Raw genomic sequence first — 17,786 nt, forward strand, 5'->3', positions numbered from 1 at the left:
CAATACTTTTTTCTTAGATTACATCTATAAATGTTGTCAGTTCAGTGTTAACACAGGCATTATTGAGTTGAGGATGAGCCATCTGAGGAAAAATACTTAGACTTTTAAGCAGTAACTTAACTCTGAAGCAGTAACTAGGGGAAACTTTGTTGAACTGATGCTGAAATGAATGTTGTATTGTTGTACTTCTGTCTCAAAACAACTTTCTGGTGACAAATGGCTTAATAAATGGTTAACAGAGGAAAAGAGGATAACAGTTCAAAGACTGCATTTTTATTACTTTATCATGTTTTTAGTATTGAAGCTTTTTATTTTCTTTTCACTTAGCTTTGCTAACCTATGCACAGTCCTGTAATTCCAGTCCATAGGCAAATTACTGAACTTGTTTGAAGTTCTACTGAAGATAGCAGTTTGCCATACAAATTCAGCAATCTTTCTATGTGCTATAAGAGGCAATCTAGGTAGGTAGCATAGGCTGAATAAATAGGTCTCAAGTACTACTCAAGTGCTAGCATAATAAAAAAAAGTAGTGCCCCTTTAAAAGAAAAACAAAACAAGGAGAATAAAGTTGAACTATTTTGAACTATTTCTTTGGGCGTTACACAAGAAGTTTTTTGAGTTTGATTTTTGATCAAATTGTAGTAATCAAGTTTTGAAGATGATGTTTTGATTTTGATCACAGTTGTAGATACAAACCATTGAAAGAATGTAATTTTGCCTATTGCTTTGCAGATGGAAATGATGAGAGGAAACGTGCTTTCACGTATCAGCATATATCTTCAAGACCTGGAAAAATTTAAAGCTCGCTGGGATCAGCTAAAGCCAAGTGATGATGTCATTGAAACAGGTGATCAGGATGTACTCGAGAAAAGTGCTCAGATGATAAAGGAAAAAAAAAAAGAATTTGATGAACTTAAAACAGTGAAAGAAAAACTCATGTATGTATGTTTATTTCCCTGTATATCTTATTCATTAATATATTGATCTTTTGTAGCAATAGTATCTCAGAAAATGTTCACCAATTTTTATCACAACAGATAATATAAGTAATATAATTTGTGTTACATGTTTTTCATTAGCTTTTCTGGGTCCTTTTTGTTGATTTTTACCTAACATGAATTTCTTAAGCTAAGGTTTTCTAGATGTTTTTTTGGATAAATAATTTGAGAAGTCTCTTAAGGTCTTGCAAAAGGAAGTTTGTAAAGGCTTGATTCTGACTTTTGAAATTCTCACTAAGAGGAGGTTTGGGATATTGGTCCAAAAAGAACCTCAGTCCTCTTGTAACTTAAGTGGGCAGGAGCTCACCTCTCCCACCAGTAAGTGTCCTTGCTCATTATTGCAGATTTCGAGAGGATGAAGTTTTCTATTTAACTTCTTACCTTGGCATGTAAATGATGGTAAATAAAATCAGCATATTCTTTTAACCTAGCAGGAAGAAACAATAAATTCAAAATTATTCTCTTTTCGGTTTTGATTTTGAGGGTACAAATTAATTCACTTTTCTCATAAATAGGAAATAAATGAAAGTTTATGGGAAATAAATGTGAATATGGGAGAAGATTCTTGTTTAGAGGAGTTATCTCTCATATTTCTTTATTATTTCTATTCAAAAAGGAGATTTTAAGGAAATTGCAGTTGGCAGCAATATTCTTCAATAAAGACAATGACTTTTTTAAAAAAAATACGATGATTTCTTTATGGTACCATTTCTTAAACTGTAAAAATACATGGAATAATGTAATGCATAATGCAATGATCTTTTTATGCAGTGAAGAATGCCATCATTTTAAATTGGAAGAGCCTGACTTATCACTGTCAGAAGCTGTAAGCCAAGATATTCGGAGTTGTGCAGAAGTATGGGCATTGTATGAAGAGTTTTATCAAGGTGTTCAGGAAAAAGCCAAGGAAGACTGGATTACTTTTAGGTAACATTTTGTTACTTTATTTTTAGTGGACATACAGTTGTGGTAGTAGTACTGTGTTGTTATGACCTTCTCGTTTGATTTTCATGCAGAAGTAAAATATACCTATTTGAAGAATTTTTGTTTAACTGGCATGACAAACTGAGGAAGATGGAAGAACATACTGTAATGACAGTAAAGCTGCAAAAAGAAGTGGACAAATACAAAGTAAGATGCCAATTACCATAGAAGTGTTCAAGGCCAGGTTGGGTGGGGTTTTGAGCAACCTGGTCTAGGGGAAGGTGTCCCCAGCAGGGAGATTAGAACCAGGTGATCTTTAAGGTCATTTTCTACCCAAATAACTGTGATTCTATGAATTTCAGCAAGGCCTGTGAAACAAAAAATGTTCTATACCTCATTGTTCATTTCTTACAATAAAATCAATTAAAATTCAACAAAATGTTTTCTGGTACTGTTTTGAACATTTCACTTACTTTTGAGAACCTTTAGTTCTCTACAGTAAACAGAATGGTCATTACAGCTTACATAGACACAGATTTATAAATGAGTTGTCTTCAGAATCATACTCCTAAACTTTAAAATCAGGAACTGGAAAAATTGTACCTCAGTTTAAGAACTTCAATTTTATTTTTGTTTGAGTAGCATGTCACTCCAAAATCAAAGAGATGAAATTTTCATAATGACTATATGGATTTACATGTGCCTTTTTTCTGCAGATGATAATTCCACTCCTAAAATACGTAAGAGGAGAACAGCTTTCTCCAGATCATTGGTTGGATCTCTTCCGTCTTCTGGGTCTTCCCCGAGGCACTACTCTTGAGGGTTTGCTATTTGGAGATCTATTGAAAGTGACAGATGCCATTATAGAAAAAGCAGTGGAACTTAAGGTATGAGTAATTTTAAACACAGGATCTATAGTTTTTTTATGGTTTATTTTATGTGGTATATGTAGTTCCATATGCATATTTTTTTAATACTATAGAAGTAGAATTTGCATTATATATTTGAATGGAGAGTTTATTGCAAGCTCTGTAGTTTCATATGAGATCTATTCTTGCCTTTAAATAGGATTTGAATTGTCGAGCTCAAGGTGAAATCACAATCAGAGAAGCACTGCGTGAGCTTGAACTCTGGGGAGTTGGAGCTGTCTTTGTGTTAACAGATTATGAAGACAGCCAAGGCAAGACTCTCAGGCTTATTAAAGACTGGAAGGACACAGTCAACCAAGTTGGAGATCATCGCTGTCTTCTACAGTCTCTTAAGGACTCTCCATATTACAAAGGTTTTGAAGATAAAGTGTCCGTCTGGGAAAAAAAGCTAGCTAACTTGGATGAATACCTGCAGAATTTAAACCAAATTCAAAGGAAATGGGTCTATTTGGAACCAATATTTGGTCGTGGAGCTCTACCCAAAGAACAAGCTCGTTTTAACAGAGTTGATGAAAGCTTCAGGTTAGTGTTTTGGAATGCGACTTACCTTTTGTAGTGTCTTTGGCATGTAGTCTAGAACATTCTTCGTGGTGAAAATATATGGAACAATTGGAATATGTATGGAGAAGAAGGTCAGCGACAGGAATTCAGAAGATACGCATGTATGATGGTGACATGTATCTGAATAGAGGTGGTAGTGTTTTCATTTAATGGGGTACATGTGAAGAAGGGAATCATGTGAAACATCAAAGATTGTGAGCAAGGCAGGCAAACACAAGATTAGTCTTAGCAGAAGTAGAGGTGATGTAATTATTTTTTCAAGAATCATGCTGGAGACCATCAGAAAGTACACACAGACTTCTGGGAGAAACAGATGGTTTATTTTTTCCAAACAAGTCATAAGATAAAAAGGGAGTAGGTTTTAGAAATATGGAAAGATACGTACCATTATCTGTCTTGGCATGAGTTGAAATGACTTAAAAGGAAATAAAAGTCAAGAACTGAATTTTCTTGATTCTGGGTAGAGAAATTTTAGCAAGAAACCATTGCTCTTAAATTATATTGGAGAGACAGTGAGGTAAATTCTGAAATGTTTCATCATTAGTACTGAAACCTGAAAGTAATATATCAGCTGTTTATATTACTTGCCTGTGTGTTAATTTCTATTTACTTAATTTTATAGGTGTCATATTTAAATTAAAATTATAATGGATTTATGAATTCTTTTATTTTCTGTCAAGATCCATTATGTCAGATATTAAGAGTGACAATAGGATAACATCACTGAATGCCCGGGCTGGAATAAAAAATACCTTAACTACCATACTTGACCAGCTTCAGAGATGTCAGAAATCTTTGAATGAGTTTTTGGAGGTACAGTAAACATCAATACAATTTTTTATAAAGAAAGTCAGTAAGCTTGAGTTTAAATCAACAAAATTGATTTATTCTGTTTTTATATAGGAAAAACGCTCAGCATTTCCACGATTCTATTTTATTGGAGATGATGACTTATTAGAGATTTTAGGACAGTCCATGAATCCTCTGGTTATCCAGTCTCATCTTAAGAAACTTTTTGCTGGTAATGCATTAATCTTTATTTGTGAAATATACTTATTTAGAAATAAGCTTCTTCAAAGCTAAATAATATGTTTCAGTTCCTCTCTTTCCATGACTAGAAACTTAATAATTAATGTTTAACTTTGAGAATATATAACTTTATCTATGTTTTCTGATTAATAGGCATTAATAGTGTGAGCTTTGATGAAGAATTTAAGTACATAGTTGCCATGAAGTCTGTAGAAGGAGAAACCGTGCCACTTAGAAATAAAGTTCTTCTGTCAAATGATGTGGAGGTAAGAAAATCACATCCTAGTCTAGATCAAACATCTTAGAGAAGTTAATTTGTAATGTAATTTTTGAGTTTTTTCATCTCTTTGTCAGGTGTGGCTAAACAGTTTGGCTTCAGAGATGAAGGAAACCCTGAAAAAAATGTTAATTGATTGTGTTGATGCTGGAAAAAAATCGCAAGGTTCAATTGATCCATCGCTCTTTCCTTCCCAGGTAGTAGTTGATCCAGTAATGCCTCTGTGTAGTCTTAGAATTACCAAATGAGTTATTTTTTTTTAGTTCTGTAAAGAACTACACATTTAGATTATGAAGAAAATAGGCCCAGTCAAATCCATTTTACTCATTTATCATATAGAGAAATTCTTAAAAATATCTGCTATTATAAATTTCTTTGTAAACATTTGAAATATTCAAGTCTTTTACATGGCAATCTGACATATTTAATGAAAAAGACTTGCTGTATTAGATTACATGACAAGTTTGGGCAAAATTTTGTCAGATTTTAAGACGGCTTTATTTGTTATTAATTTTTAAGAGCATAGCAAATACTTTTTGTTTAAAAATTTTACAATAAATAAAAATATACAATTTATAGAAACTATAATTATAGAATGCATAAATTATACAAATAATAAAAATGATACAATAAAATTATACCATAAAATACTTAAAATATCAGACATAATAAGCAATTGCAAATTAATTGGTAAACTGCTTAGTTTTTATATGTGTTCTGTATTTATGAAGTATAATTTGAACTTTCTCTTCCAAAGATCCTTTCCTTGGCAGAACAAATTCTGTTCACTGAAGATGTTGAAAGTGCTATCAAAAACCATAATCTGCAACAATTAGAATTAGAACTCATGGCTAAACTGGACCATTATACTAACATTGGTAGTGGCATAGAAGATCCGGGGAGTACAGGTATAAAAATTACAATTAATATACAATTCTTTATTATGACTGCAGTTATGTAGTATTTTACATTGTTTATTTAAACAGGAAATTATATAAATCTGTCTGTTTGATTTCATAAAGCTGAGTTACATAAAAACACTCACCTACTACAGCCAAGATTAAAATCTTTAATATTTCAGAGTAAGCAAAAGGATTTTTATTTAGATTAGAAATTATCTTGGAGAATTTATGTATTTGGAGGCCTCTTTTCTTAATTTTCTCGTAAGTTTCTATCTTTTAGCTTATGTATCTGCTGTTTCACAGGAAGTGGCCAAACAGCAGTTGAGGTACATTATGTCAAGCCAGTATATTCCATACAACTGTGCAGGTGATTCTCTTTTTCTGTGTTCGAGGTTCACATCTGCCTTTGAACTAATAATTCCTGAGTACCTTTGAGGCAAAATAAGCTTGTTATTCTCAAGGCATGATTGTTCTGAATCTTACATAGTCCGAATGGGTTAGAATAATTATGCCTCTGAGTGCTTTTTCCTCTCTTTTGACCAGAGGCTTTGAGTGACTACTTCAGTTGTAAAATTCTACACTGTAGGTTAGGTGAGATGGCTTTTACCTTAGGTGTAAAAAGACTCAATTTGACATATGGTTTATAGTCTTCCACCACATTTGTATAGCTGCTTACTACATTAGATTCTAGTTTACAATTTGTGAACTGTAAACATCTGATACGTTAATTAGAAATAGCGTTCATGTCACCTACCTCAAGAAGTCTGTAAGTGTGGTTCTTTATCTGAGCTCCCTTTCTGTGCTCTTTCTATAGCTGTTTGAAAAATTTCATCAGTTACAGAGGAGTCTTCCTTTCATCTGTTGTATAATACATTTTGTTAACTTTTTAGTTTGGATAGTAAGTGTGATTTTGAAGTGAATTGCCTGATTATTCCCACTTACTGTGCTTTAATTACCATCATGGAATGGCATAGAAGCACACAAACTGGATTTCTTTCAAATGAAACTAAATTAAACAATATGCTCTAAGAGTACACTTAAAGCACCCAATCTGTTAATGAGCATTCATTCCACATCAACATAATTATTCTGAGTAAAATCTCCAGAGTGCATGTAGTGTGGTTTTCAGATGCTCAACAGATCCCTCAGCAGGTTGGGCCACACTGATTGCTGAAGTGGACATGGCTTTTAACACTCTCAGCGTAAATTGCTTTGCAGAAAAGTCTCTCCCTCTCCTTTTTCCTCTCCCTCTCCTTTTTCCTCTCCCTCTCTCGCCCCCTTCCCCCCCCCCACCCATGTAGAGGCAGACAAAATCACTTCAAAATGACTGAAGTTACATGATTTACACTGTCTGTCAGGATCTTATTTTATGCTGCTTGCTTTAGAAAATAAGAGTCTTCATATAATTCAAACAAGGTCTAAATAATAGAAAGCAACACAATGAACTTGTGAATGGGTAATGTGTGTCTTCCTTACTACACTGGTGTGATTTTTTTCTTTTGGTGTGATTTTTTGCAGAATCTGGAATCCTCGAGCTCAAGCTTAAAGCTCTGATTCTTGATATCATTCATAACATTGATGTGGTGAAGCAGCTGAATCAAGCTGAGGTTCACAGTGTTGAAGACTGGGCTTGGAAGAAGCAGCTGAGATTTTATATGAACAACCAAAAATGTTATGTTCAGATGGTAGATGCTGAACTCCAATATACTTACGAATATCAGGTGTGGTATTTTTACCTAGTGGCTTTTATATATGAGTCAAACACTTTCTCATTTCATACATGCTGCTGATTGTCTCCCAACTGTTGCCATAATTCTAAACTTTGCTATGTCCTTAACATGCTATTTCATAGATAATATTTAAAGATAGGGTAATAATTTTCATTCCTGATGCTGATGGGGTAAATATAAGTTGTATCAAAGTAGCTGTATTATCGTATAAGTATTTTCTAATATGCTTGCTTTTATATTTCCAAGTGCAGTTTCATCTGTAGTTGTGAAAAAATTTGAACAGTACATTGGCATTTGGTATAAAACCAGGAAAGCTTTATAAACAAATTCATATACTTTATGAGATAGAAATTTTGGCTGTTGCTTTATATTGTTAAATTAGTAACTTATGAATAAAATAAATGAAATTACATTGCCAGTATTTTCTGTCTACCAATAATTTGTTTTGTTTCTGCAGGGGATTTCCCCAAAACTTGTTTATACACCTTTGACAGATAAGTGTTACCTAACTCTTACTCAGGCCATGAAGATGGGCCTTGGAGGAAATCCCTATGGTCCAGCTGGAACTGGGAAGACAGAATCAGTAAAGGCCTTGGGTGGACTTCTTGGAAGACAAGTATTAGTCTTTAATTGTGATGAGGTGAATATGGTTTTGTTTAATTTAGGAAATGGATATCTATGCCCATACTTCATAAAGCAGTATTATATTCCAGAAGTAATACTAAAATTATAATACTAACTAATATTATATAAATTGTTATTATGAGTAGTATTAGTATTATCAATATTATTTAAATTATTATGGAAATTATTCTGATAATTTGTCAGTTGCCATTTGAAATTTGTGGATATTTCCAAGGACCTATTTTTTAGTGGATGGGAAGACATTCTTTTATGTTTCCTTGTTACTTGAATTTTGACAACATTCTTTTTAATTTCAAGGGTATTGATGTGAAGTCAATGGGACGCATATTTGTGGGCTTAGTGAAGTGTGGTGCCTGGGGCTGTTTTGATGAATTCAATAGACTTGAGGAAGCTGTATTGTCTGCAGTATCCATGCAGGTTCAGACAATTCAACATGCACTGAAGAAACACAGTCCTGTGTGTGAGATGCTTGGCAAAAAGGTACAGCAAAACTTAATTATTTTGTTCACATAGGCCAAACTTATAAAACTGTCTACTGTAACTAAACATAATCCACCCATCATTTCTCAATACTGTTTCATCTGACAATATATCCTTACAATGCACTTCTAATGCTAGGTTGAAATGGATCCTAATTCTGGAATTTTTATCACTCTGAATCCTGCCGGAAAAGGATATGGAGGAAGACAGAAACTGCCTGATAATCTCAAACAACTTTTCAGACCAGTTGCTATGACTCATCCAGACAATGAACTCATTGCAGAAGTTATTTTGTATTCAGAAGGCTTTAAGGATGCTAAAATACTGGGTAGAAAATTAGTGGCTATTTTTAATCTAGCAAGGTAAGCTTTCCCCACCCCACCTCCCTGCTCCTTAGTAAACTTCCCTTTCTAATTCGCTTCCCTTGTAGCTCTTAAATCTAAATGGTATGCCATACAAATCTCTGTACAGATACTTTTAACTTTTAAAAATACTGCAATGTGTTGGGAGGTTGAGGTATGAAAACATCTTGAATTCAGTTATAATGTCAAGGGATCAAGGTGCTGCTCCCCTGGTATCTCACTAAATATAAATATGAGCATATGAATGTTTGCAAGCATTGTGTTGTATCTAGACTCTTGAAATTGTTGGAATGCAAGTGACTGTTTGGTTAAAAGTATGTGCCCTAGAGAGTACAAAGATCAGAGGTTATAGTGAATGCTCTTAGGGTCAATAATAAATACATGTTGAATATAACCCCTCTGAAAATTCCAGAGCGTCATTGCTGTATTTCTGAAATGCATTTCAGATGACACTACAAATACGTGCCAGTTTCTCTTTTGACCAAACCTGTATTATAAGAGCATTCATTCACCAACCCAAAATTTCAGATGCTGTCACCTAGAGCTTATTACCATGTTGTTGTTTATAAATTCAGGGAGCTTCTGACACCACAGCAGCACTATGACTGGGGCTTACGAGCACTGAAGACTGTTTTGAGAGGCTGTGGCAGTCTTCTTCATCAGCTGAAGAAAAGCGATGCAAAGCAAGAAGGTAAGATTGACCACACCAAACTTTTGATTCTTTAAGATCGTGTACAAATATAATTCACTCCAGCTTTCTTGTTCACTGGAGTTTTAAAAAGCCACGGCTTGTATCTGTAGGCAATTTAGAAAAGAGGAAAATATCCATGAGCCCACCTTCGCTAGGAGACTACAAAAGATTCTTCGTATTCTAGATTTAGCTTTTATATGATGATAACACACGGATTACAGAACTTCATTTGGAAATCATTTAAAATGTTTCTCAAAGACTTGTTTTCACTTGGCTTAGGACAGGAAAGTTGATCCTCTGATGGCTGTCATTCATTAAGTTATCAGACCATTTTGATTTTGTTTGAGTTTTGCAAAAATTGTCACATGGTACTAGATTCAGATTGGTAGACAAATATAAGGATAGGTAGGAAGGATAGAAATGTATTGGACTAGACTGAGTCAATGTATTTTTTAAAGATTTTTTTAATTATTGTTGTTTAGGTGTTTAATGAGAGGGAATTAAAGAGTGTGGAATGGATGAGCATTTCACATCTTTAGGAGACAACTACTGCTTCCTGTTTGCTTAAACAGCATATATCTGAAAGTTTACAAATTTTGACATAATAAATGGTTTGCATCTGACCAGCACCATAACCACCTCGTATCTGTGTAGAGTGCGTTTGTGGGCATATATCATACTTACAGTAAGTATGCCTAACTGTGCCTAGCTTCCAAGTAGAATGGTACATGAACTGGAATTCTGGAATCTATGCTCTGATTCTACTTTCAACATCTAAGCAGTGTTGGCTCAGGTTCTGATATATTCAAAGGAAAAAAAACCCAACAAACAGCTTAAACTGATCTGTTTTCTTTCCAGTTAATGAAAGTCACATAGTGGTTCAAGCTTTGCAGCTGAACACCACATCAAAGCTCACATTTGCAGACTGCACACGTTTTGATGAGCTGGTTAAAGATGTATTTCCTGGCACTGATTCTAAAGATGTGGAATATGCTGAGTTAACTGCAGCTTTACAACAAGTCTTTGAAGAAGCAAACTTGGAAGTTATAAGCACACAGGTAAACATTAACTACAGCAACAAAACGGTATTATTCTGAATTAGAACTGATTAATATTACATTCATTTGACTCATTTCTGTTTTCTTTTGAAAAATCTTTTATAAAAAAGTGAGAATAACTGGTAGTGAGATTCTAATTACATATATACAAGAAATTAGATGTGTTTTCAAAGCATGGTAGATCAGTTATATAATTGAAAGAAAAATAGTGCAAGGAAAATTAAGATGTGAACATGACACACAGTTTCATTCAAGGCAGGTAGAAATGCCAGTGAATATTTTGGACAGTGAAAGAATGAAATAAGTGAATATTTGGTTTTCGCAAGCAGTTCTCTGTCTTGTTTTTATTTATTTATTGTAGAACTGGACGAAGTTTTGTGACTGAAAATTTGTTAAATTCTCATTAAAAATATGCCCAAAGATGGCTATTATTTTTGTATTAGTAATTTAGTGAAATGCTTCCAACATGTAAAATAAATGTCTTCATAAATTTTAGTGTCATAATTTTTAATTATTCCTGCAAATATCCATTGTCTAAAAAATCAAAATTATAGAAAGTGTCTGCATGCAAAGTAAATTGCAGAAATACTCTAAAAGAACATGTTTGATTTAGCTTTACAATTGCACATAGCCATTATCCCTTTCATTGTCTAGATCAAGAAGGCTTTGGAGTTGTATGAACAACTGCGTCAAAGAATGGGTGTGGTTATCGTAGGTCCAAGTGGTGGAGGTAAATCCACGCTCTGGCGGATGTTAAAGACAGCCCTTGGTAAAACTGGCCAAGTAGTGAAGCAGTACACAATGAATCCCAAAGCCATGCCCCGGCATCAGCTGCTGGGCCGCATTGACATGGACACCAGGGAATGGTCTGATGGAGTGCTTACCAACAGCGCTCGGCACGTGGTGCGAGAGCCCCGAGGTACGTCTGAGAGGGACTCGCGGATTATTACACTGAAATTACTGAAATGGTTTCTGGGTACATCTTTATGTTGTGTTGCTATTTGTGGATAGCATAAGGCAAGAAAAACTGGTAACAATTGTAGCCAAAAGCCTCGGTACATTCTTTACAAATTTTGTGATCAGAAAGCAAAAATAGGCAGCAGAAGATAAAGCATATGAGGAGTGCCTTCATAAAACTTCAAGTCGTAATGGAGAAAGGATAATAAATAGTGTTAAGATAGCAAGGGGCGATATTTTTAAACTGTTTTTCTTGGGTTTGATATTTTATTTTTGTGTCTGGAAATAGATATTACTTCATGGATAATTTGTGATGGTGATATTGATCCTGAATGGATTGAATCTTTGAATTCTGTTTTGGATGATAACAAATTGTTAACTATGCCCAGTGGAGAAAGAATTCAGTTTGGTTCAAATGTCAACTTTATATTTGAAACTCATGACCTTAGCTGTGCTTCTCCTGCTACAATATCTCGAATGGGAATGATCTTTCTGAGGTAAGTCACGGGAGTATTACATACTTTTAAAGTAAGCAAATATATACTTACTTTTCTTGAAAGGTATTCTCAAGTGAAGGGAACAGTTGATTAGTTGCTTACACTTAGGAAGCCAATCACTGGGGAAGTTTCTTTAGGTTGCACATCCCTTCTGTGCTGTTTATTATAATCTTTTGACTTAAATACCTCAGATTTTTTCCAAAAGACATGGTGAATTCTTTATTGGAGAGCCCAAATACTGGTTAGAAATTGTTAAAGTATTTTACCAGACTTTTTCTGGAATTTTGTTGTTTTTTTAAAGCAGTCTATTTAAAGATATGGGTGCCTTATATTTATCTGAATCTTGTTTTGTTTTGACTTAGTGATGAAGATACAGATCTTAATGCTCTAATAAAGTCTTGGTTAAGAAGTCAGCCTGAAGAATCCAGATACAACCTTGAAAACTGGATTGGGGACTATTTTGAAAAGGCTTTAAACTGGGTTGTAAAGAAGGTTAGTAAATGAATACTTAATCAAATTTCAGCTTCTGTTAAGTGTGATCCTTTTTTCTAGTTTAGCACTGAATAGATCATTCAGATTAATGTTTGAATTGTAAGTAAAAAACCCGACTCAGTGCTTTTTTGATAGAATTATAGAACTGTAGAATATCCTGAGTTGAAAGGGACCCACAGGGATCATTGAAGTCCAGTTCCTGGTCCTGCACAGGACCACCCCAAGAATCAGACCGTGCAGCTGAGAGAGTTGTCCAAACTTCTTGTACTCTGGCACGCTTGGTGCTGTGACCACATTAATGATGCTGTTTCCTTAGTATGAGTAATTCTGGAGCTATTGTAATAAGATCCCAACAACTGATCACTGTGCTTAAAAGTTTTGGAACATTTAATACCATTTTAACTAGTAAAGACAGATACTAAGTTCCACAGATTTAACATGCATTTCATTGTTCCATACCAGACATTTTTCTTTATGTTTTCAGAGATCTGAAAGACTTGAATATGTAAAAGAGAAGAAAAAGTGAAGAAATTCTTTTCTAGATTGATGTTATTGTCTATCACAAAAAAAGATGGCTAAAATTTGTCAAGTTGCACAGTGTACACTGAAGATTGTAATAGGTTGAGGAAAAATGTAATGTCATATCTGGGGAAATATTTTGACTGTTCAGAATGTTAAATTCAAACAGGTTCCACTAATCTGTCCTGAATTTAAGTATGTAACTTTAGCTCTCTAGGATTCTACTCAAAACCTTGACTGAAAAATGTTTTAATAGGTGAAAAGTGGTACGTAATTACAATATTTGAAAAAAGGTTAGTCCAAAATTTTGTGAATTATCTGGATTCTGGGACTCTGGGATGTACATCATAGTAATTGTTCTGTATATGCTAGATTTGCTGAGGGATTCTAGATGCTTCCCAGACTCGCCTTCTGGAGGAGTTGGATTCGCCTTGATCTCAAGTAGCTTATGTGCACAAAACATTTTTTAGGAGACTTCCCCACTGCTGTGGCCAGTGTGCTCGTGTTTGAGAGACCTGCATTGTCTCCTCCTGGGGTACATATATGGTCCTGTTGTGTTCTTCTAATTATTTTTCCTCCTAGTTCTTTCATTCATGGCATTGTTCCTGAGGCTGCAAATCCTCTTTGGTGCTAAAGAGCAGAATCTCTAAAGATTCTGTTCGAAAGAAAGGTTTCCAGTATACAGTTAAGTTTATTCCTTATAGAGTCTCAAGATCTGTGAGGAAAGTTTTGATTGCTTATCCTAAATTACATGAACTCAGAGTCTGGAGTTAAAACCTCCAAATCAATGCTTAGACGTAATTTAATGCCAAGTGAATTTTCTAGAACAATAGCAATGTTGAGATCTTCCATCATTTGTGAAAATGTCAAGAAGAAATGAGTAATAATTGCGTGCTAGCAACACATCACATTTATATTGAGGAATATATTTAAATCTACTACAACTTTCAATTTACAGAATGACTTTGTGGTAGAAACAAGTTTAGTTGGAACTGTGATGAATGGACTGTCTCATCTTCATGGGAGTACTGATCGTGGACAGTTTATTATTAACTTGTTACGTGGTCTTGGTGGCAATCTCAACATGAAGTCACGACACGAATTTGCAAAAGAGGTAATCTCTGTGCTCTAATTTGATTTTAATTTGTGTTATCTGTAGAGAAGTAGCTGAGAAGTAAAGGAATATTTTATGTGTCACTGATGCATTGCATCTGTCCCAGATAGCAATCCTTTGGTTCTGCACCAAGAGATTGTGAAATACCTTTGTCCATGCTGCTTAGTGCAAGGACTCACTGTAGCAGGCTGTGTTTGTATATATGCATTGTATATGTAATTCAGATTTATTTTTGTGGTTTTTTTTTCTGTTCAGAATACTTGAAATAATAATAGGACTTTGCACCTCATTAGGAAGGGATTGTTGGGCATTACACTGAGGTTATATATTGTATGCACTGGAGTGAGGTTCTGTCTCTGTGAAGATATTTGAGAGCACAAGGGCCAGGCTAAAGTTTTGGAAAACTGTGTGGGTGTACTGGTTCATAGTGGTTTGAGAATGCTGACCTTGGAGATAGTTTTTTCCACAATCACACTTGGGTTTTGTGTTGGAGAGAGGGAAGTAGTTCCTTCCAAAAGACAGCGATGAGCTATAATATATATACTGGGCAATTGGTAAAGGTTTAGACTCAGCTCTAGGAATTAGTTATTCATGCATGTGAATGAGTTATATCATGATTCTTCTTATTAGGTTGCCTAATAAAAAAAAATGTAAAGCTTTCCTAAATACAATTTAATTTAATTTCTTTATATTATGAAAGCTGGAGGAGTAGTATACTACTTAGTTAAGGACTTGATCATAAAACATATGCATGATATGACTGAATTTTCAAAGGCAGCCTCAAACTATCAAGTCGAAGAATTATATGTTTGATTTTACATAAGTATTCTTTAAACTTTCTTTAGACTAGCTTGAAATGGTAGATCTTGTTGTTAGGAGTATGGATTTAACTGAAGTTTTATTTTTATTTTCTTTAAAGATCTTCAGTTGGGCACAAGAGTCTCCTCCTGATCCGAGGAAGCCCCTGGACACATACTATGACACTGACACTGGAGAGCTGATGCTGTATCAGCTGAAAAAACCTGAAAATCTGACAGCTGATGACTTCAATAATCTCCAAACACTTCCTGTCATCCAAACCCCTGACATGCAGAGAGGTTTAGATTACTTTAGACCATGGCTAGATATTAATAATAAGCAGCCATTTCTTCTCGTGGGTCCTGAAGGATGCGGAAAGGGGTAAAAAATAGTTCCTATTTTAAGTAAAATATACTTCTAGTTGTTTGACAGAATTTTTAATATTTTTTCTATAATGCTTTTAACATATGAATTTCTGATAGAATATGACTGGTTTAGGTCATTAATTAAACAAACCTTTTGTAGTGGCAAATAAGTAAATTCTTATGAAGTTGTACAGGGACAGTTCAGACTGTCATTATGCATCTAAGACATCTAAATATGGCTTTTAGATATGAAACAAGATTTTTGGAAAACCAACTGTCATGGAGCAACAGCTTAGAGGCACGTGAGATCCAGTCTCATTTCAAGAGGCTCTAGATGCCTTGTGTGGGCAACTGAATTTAGCACATCCTGTTGCCTTTATTAGATTCCTTATTTAGATGGCTTGGGTCACTACAATCAAGGTATTAAATTAACTGTTTTGTGCAGCTGTATACACTACATTTTCATTGAATTTTGTGAATGGAAAATGTTACAGTTTTAAAGGCAAGGATGTTGAATTCAGCAAACCTCAGCTCCACCTATTCCATTAATACAGGATGTAGTATGTGCATTTTAATTCAAAATCTATAAAATATCTTTGGATACACAGCATTTTAATTTGTTTATGCCTATATGTATGTACTGTTTGCTTTTCTAGGATGCTGCTTCACTATGCATTTTCTCAGCTCCGTTCCACTCAGATTGCTACCATTCACTGCAGCGCGCAGACTACTTCTCAACATCTTCTGCAAAAATTAAGTCAAACTTGCATTGTAATCAGTACCAACACTGGGCGAGTGTACAGACCAAAGGACTGTGAAAGGCTTGTTTTGTACTTAAAGGACATCAATCTACCCAAACCTGATAAATGGGGAACAAGCACTCTTGTGGCTTTTCTGCAGCAGGTGAACACTTACGTCTGTTATTTATAAAGGGACTCAAGTATACTGGATATAATTTAGTGTATGTAGTAAGTACTTACATCAAGTAATTTCAGAGTTAAAATCCTGCATCTGAGTTTTGTTTGTGCTTTACTAGACTACGTAGGTGTCAGCCAGAAATAAGATACCACTTTCATTTGGCTTATATTTATAAATAAAGAAAGACAATGATCATCTTAATGAGTTACAATGCAGTAGACATATGAATGACAAGAAAATTGCCAGGAGTAGTCAGCATGGATTCACCAGGGGCAAGTCATGCTTGATGAGGGGAGGAGAGTGAGTATAGTCTACCTGGGCTTCATTAAGACCACTGATGCTGTCTCCCAAAAGATCCTCACAAGAAAAGCTGTTGATCCAAGCTGTGTAAGCAGATAGTGAGGTGGGTTGAAAGCTGGCTGAAGAGCCAGGCCCAGAGGGTGATCATCAATGGTGATGATGATCAAGAGTCTACTTGAGGCCAATATCTGTTTAACATCTTCATTCATGACCTGGACAGTGGAGTCCTGCAGGTCTGCAGCTGACAGAACTGTGAGGAGTAAGACACCTCAGGCAATTAAGAAAGCAGAAATAATGGTATACTTCTCGCTATTTTATTTTATTTTGTATGATACTCTGTTGACTTTCTTTTAATGAAGTATTTATTTAATTATTAAAGGTTCTTACATATCAAGGATTTTACGATGAAAATCTGGAGTGGGTTGGTTTAGAAAACATCCAAATTGTGGCTTCCATGTCAGCTGGAGGAACATTAGGAAGACATAAACTTACCTCCAGATTCACTTCTATTGTTCGTCTGTGTGCAATTGAGTAAGTATATGTAAATTAGTCTAACTCTGAGAACTCAGAGTCAGCCTCTCTTTATAAGGATGTCTTGTCAATTTAGTCTTTATGCAGATGTAGCTGTTCTAGTCGTTTCATCTTTTCTCACAGTTTGTGATTGTCAGATTTGGTGCTATTTGGTGCCTCTTGGCACCAGAGTCCAACTAAGAGGAATCTACAGCTGCCTGTTGATAATGAAGTGTTTGAAATGTTTCCTGTTGGATAATTTTGCTTCCAGTGAACTGCTTTCTGCAGCTTTATGTTAAGGTGCTGTTTGTTTAAAAAGTTAGAGAAATTGAAGTTTATTTGTTTAAGTTTGACCATATCAACATATGTATTTAGAAAATTTCTGAGAGAGGCCTATTGCAATAAAATGATAATTTTACTTGGCTTCTGGATGGAAATGCTAGTCAATGAAATTTCTCAGTAATTGTGTATATAAGTTTAACTCAGTTTTAATTAAATAGAAAAAGTCCATAATGATTAATTTTCTTCCCTTTTTTAGCTATCCAGAAAGAGAGCAACTGCAAACTATTTATAGTGCCTACCTGGAACCCGTACTACAGAAGAACCTGAAGAATCACCCTGTTTGGGGTTCTTTACCAAAAATACATCAACTAGCAGGATCTATGGTTCAAATCTATGAACAGGTATGGAACTATTTTTCTTTCTTCAAGGAGATGGAGAATTCAGATAT

At 34.7% G+C, this 17,786-nt stretch overlaps 1 protein-coding gene across 1 annotated transcript in view; it reads left to right on the forward strand.

Moving 5' to 3' along the window:
* The window catches only part of DYNC2H1 (dynein cytoplasmic 2 heavy chain 1), a gene marked incomplete at both ends in the record, with an annotated part of 155,079 nt that overhangs the window by 20,684 nt on the left and 116,609 nt on the right, over positions 1–17,786 (forward strand). The window contains 24 exons of the mRNA XM_082277385.1: positions 733–938; positions 1,770–1,925; positions 2,015–2,129; positions 2,639–2,809; positions 2,991–3,373; positions 4,093–4,225; positions 4,316–4,433; positions 4,595–4,707; positions 4,796–4,915; positions 5,476–5,626; positions 7,139–7,341; positions 7,808–7,990; positions 8,293–8,475; positions 8,614–8,837; positions 9,413–9,528; positions 10,387–10,586; positions 11,241–11,505; positions 11,833–12,040; positions 12,403–12,532; positions 14,010–14,165; positions 15,085–15,344; positions 15,985–16,231; positions 16,926–17,077; positions 17,595–17,739. Coding sequence (XP_082133511.1) covers positions 733–938; positions 1,770–1,925; positions 2,015–2,129; positions 2,639–2,809; positions 2,991–3,373; positions 4,093–4,225; positions 4,316–4,433; positions 4,595–4,707; positions 4,796–4,915; positions 5,476–5,626; positions 7,139–7,341; positions 7,808–7,990; positions 8,293–8,475; positions 8,614–8,837; positions 9,413–9,528; positions 10,387–10,586; positions 11,241–11,505; positions 11,833–12,040; positions 12,403–12,532; positions 14,010–14,165; positions 15,085–15,344; positions 15,985–16,231; positions 16,926–17,077; positions 17,595–17,739 — 4,338 coding nt within the window. The remainder of the gene's footprint in view (positions 1–732; positions 939–1,769; positions 1,926–2,014; positions 2,130–2,638; positions 2,810–2,990; positions 3,374–4,092; positions 4,226–4,315; positions 4,434–4,594; positions 4,708–4,795; positions 4,916–5,475; positions 5,627–7,138; positions 7,342–7,807; positions 7,991–8,292; positions 8,476–8,613; positions 8,838–9,412; positions 9,529–10,386; positions 10,587–11,240; positions 11,506–11,832; positions 12,041–12,402; positions 12,533–14,009; positions 14,166–15,084; positions 15,345–15,984; positions 16,232–16,925; positions 17,078–17,594; positions 17,740–17,786) is intronic.

Source organism: Coloeus monedula, assembly GCF_965178545.1.
Source record: "Coloeus monedula genome assembly, chromosome: 3".
Classification (NCBI taxonomy): domain Eukaryota; kingdom Metazoa; phylum Chordata; class Aves; order Passeriformes; family Corvidae; genus Coloeus; species Coloeus monedula.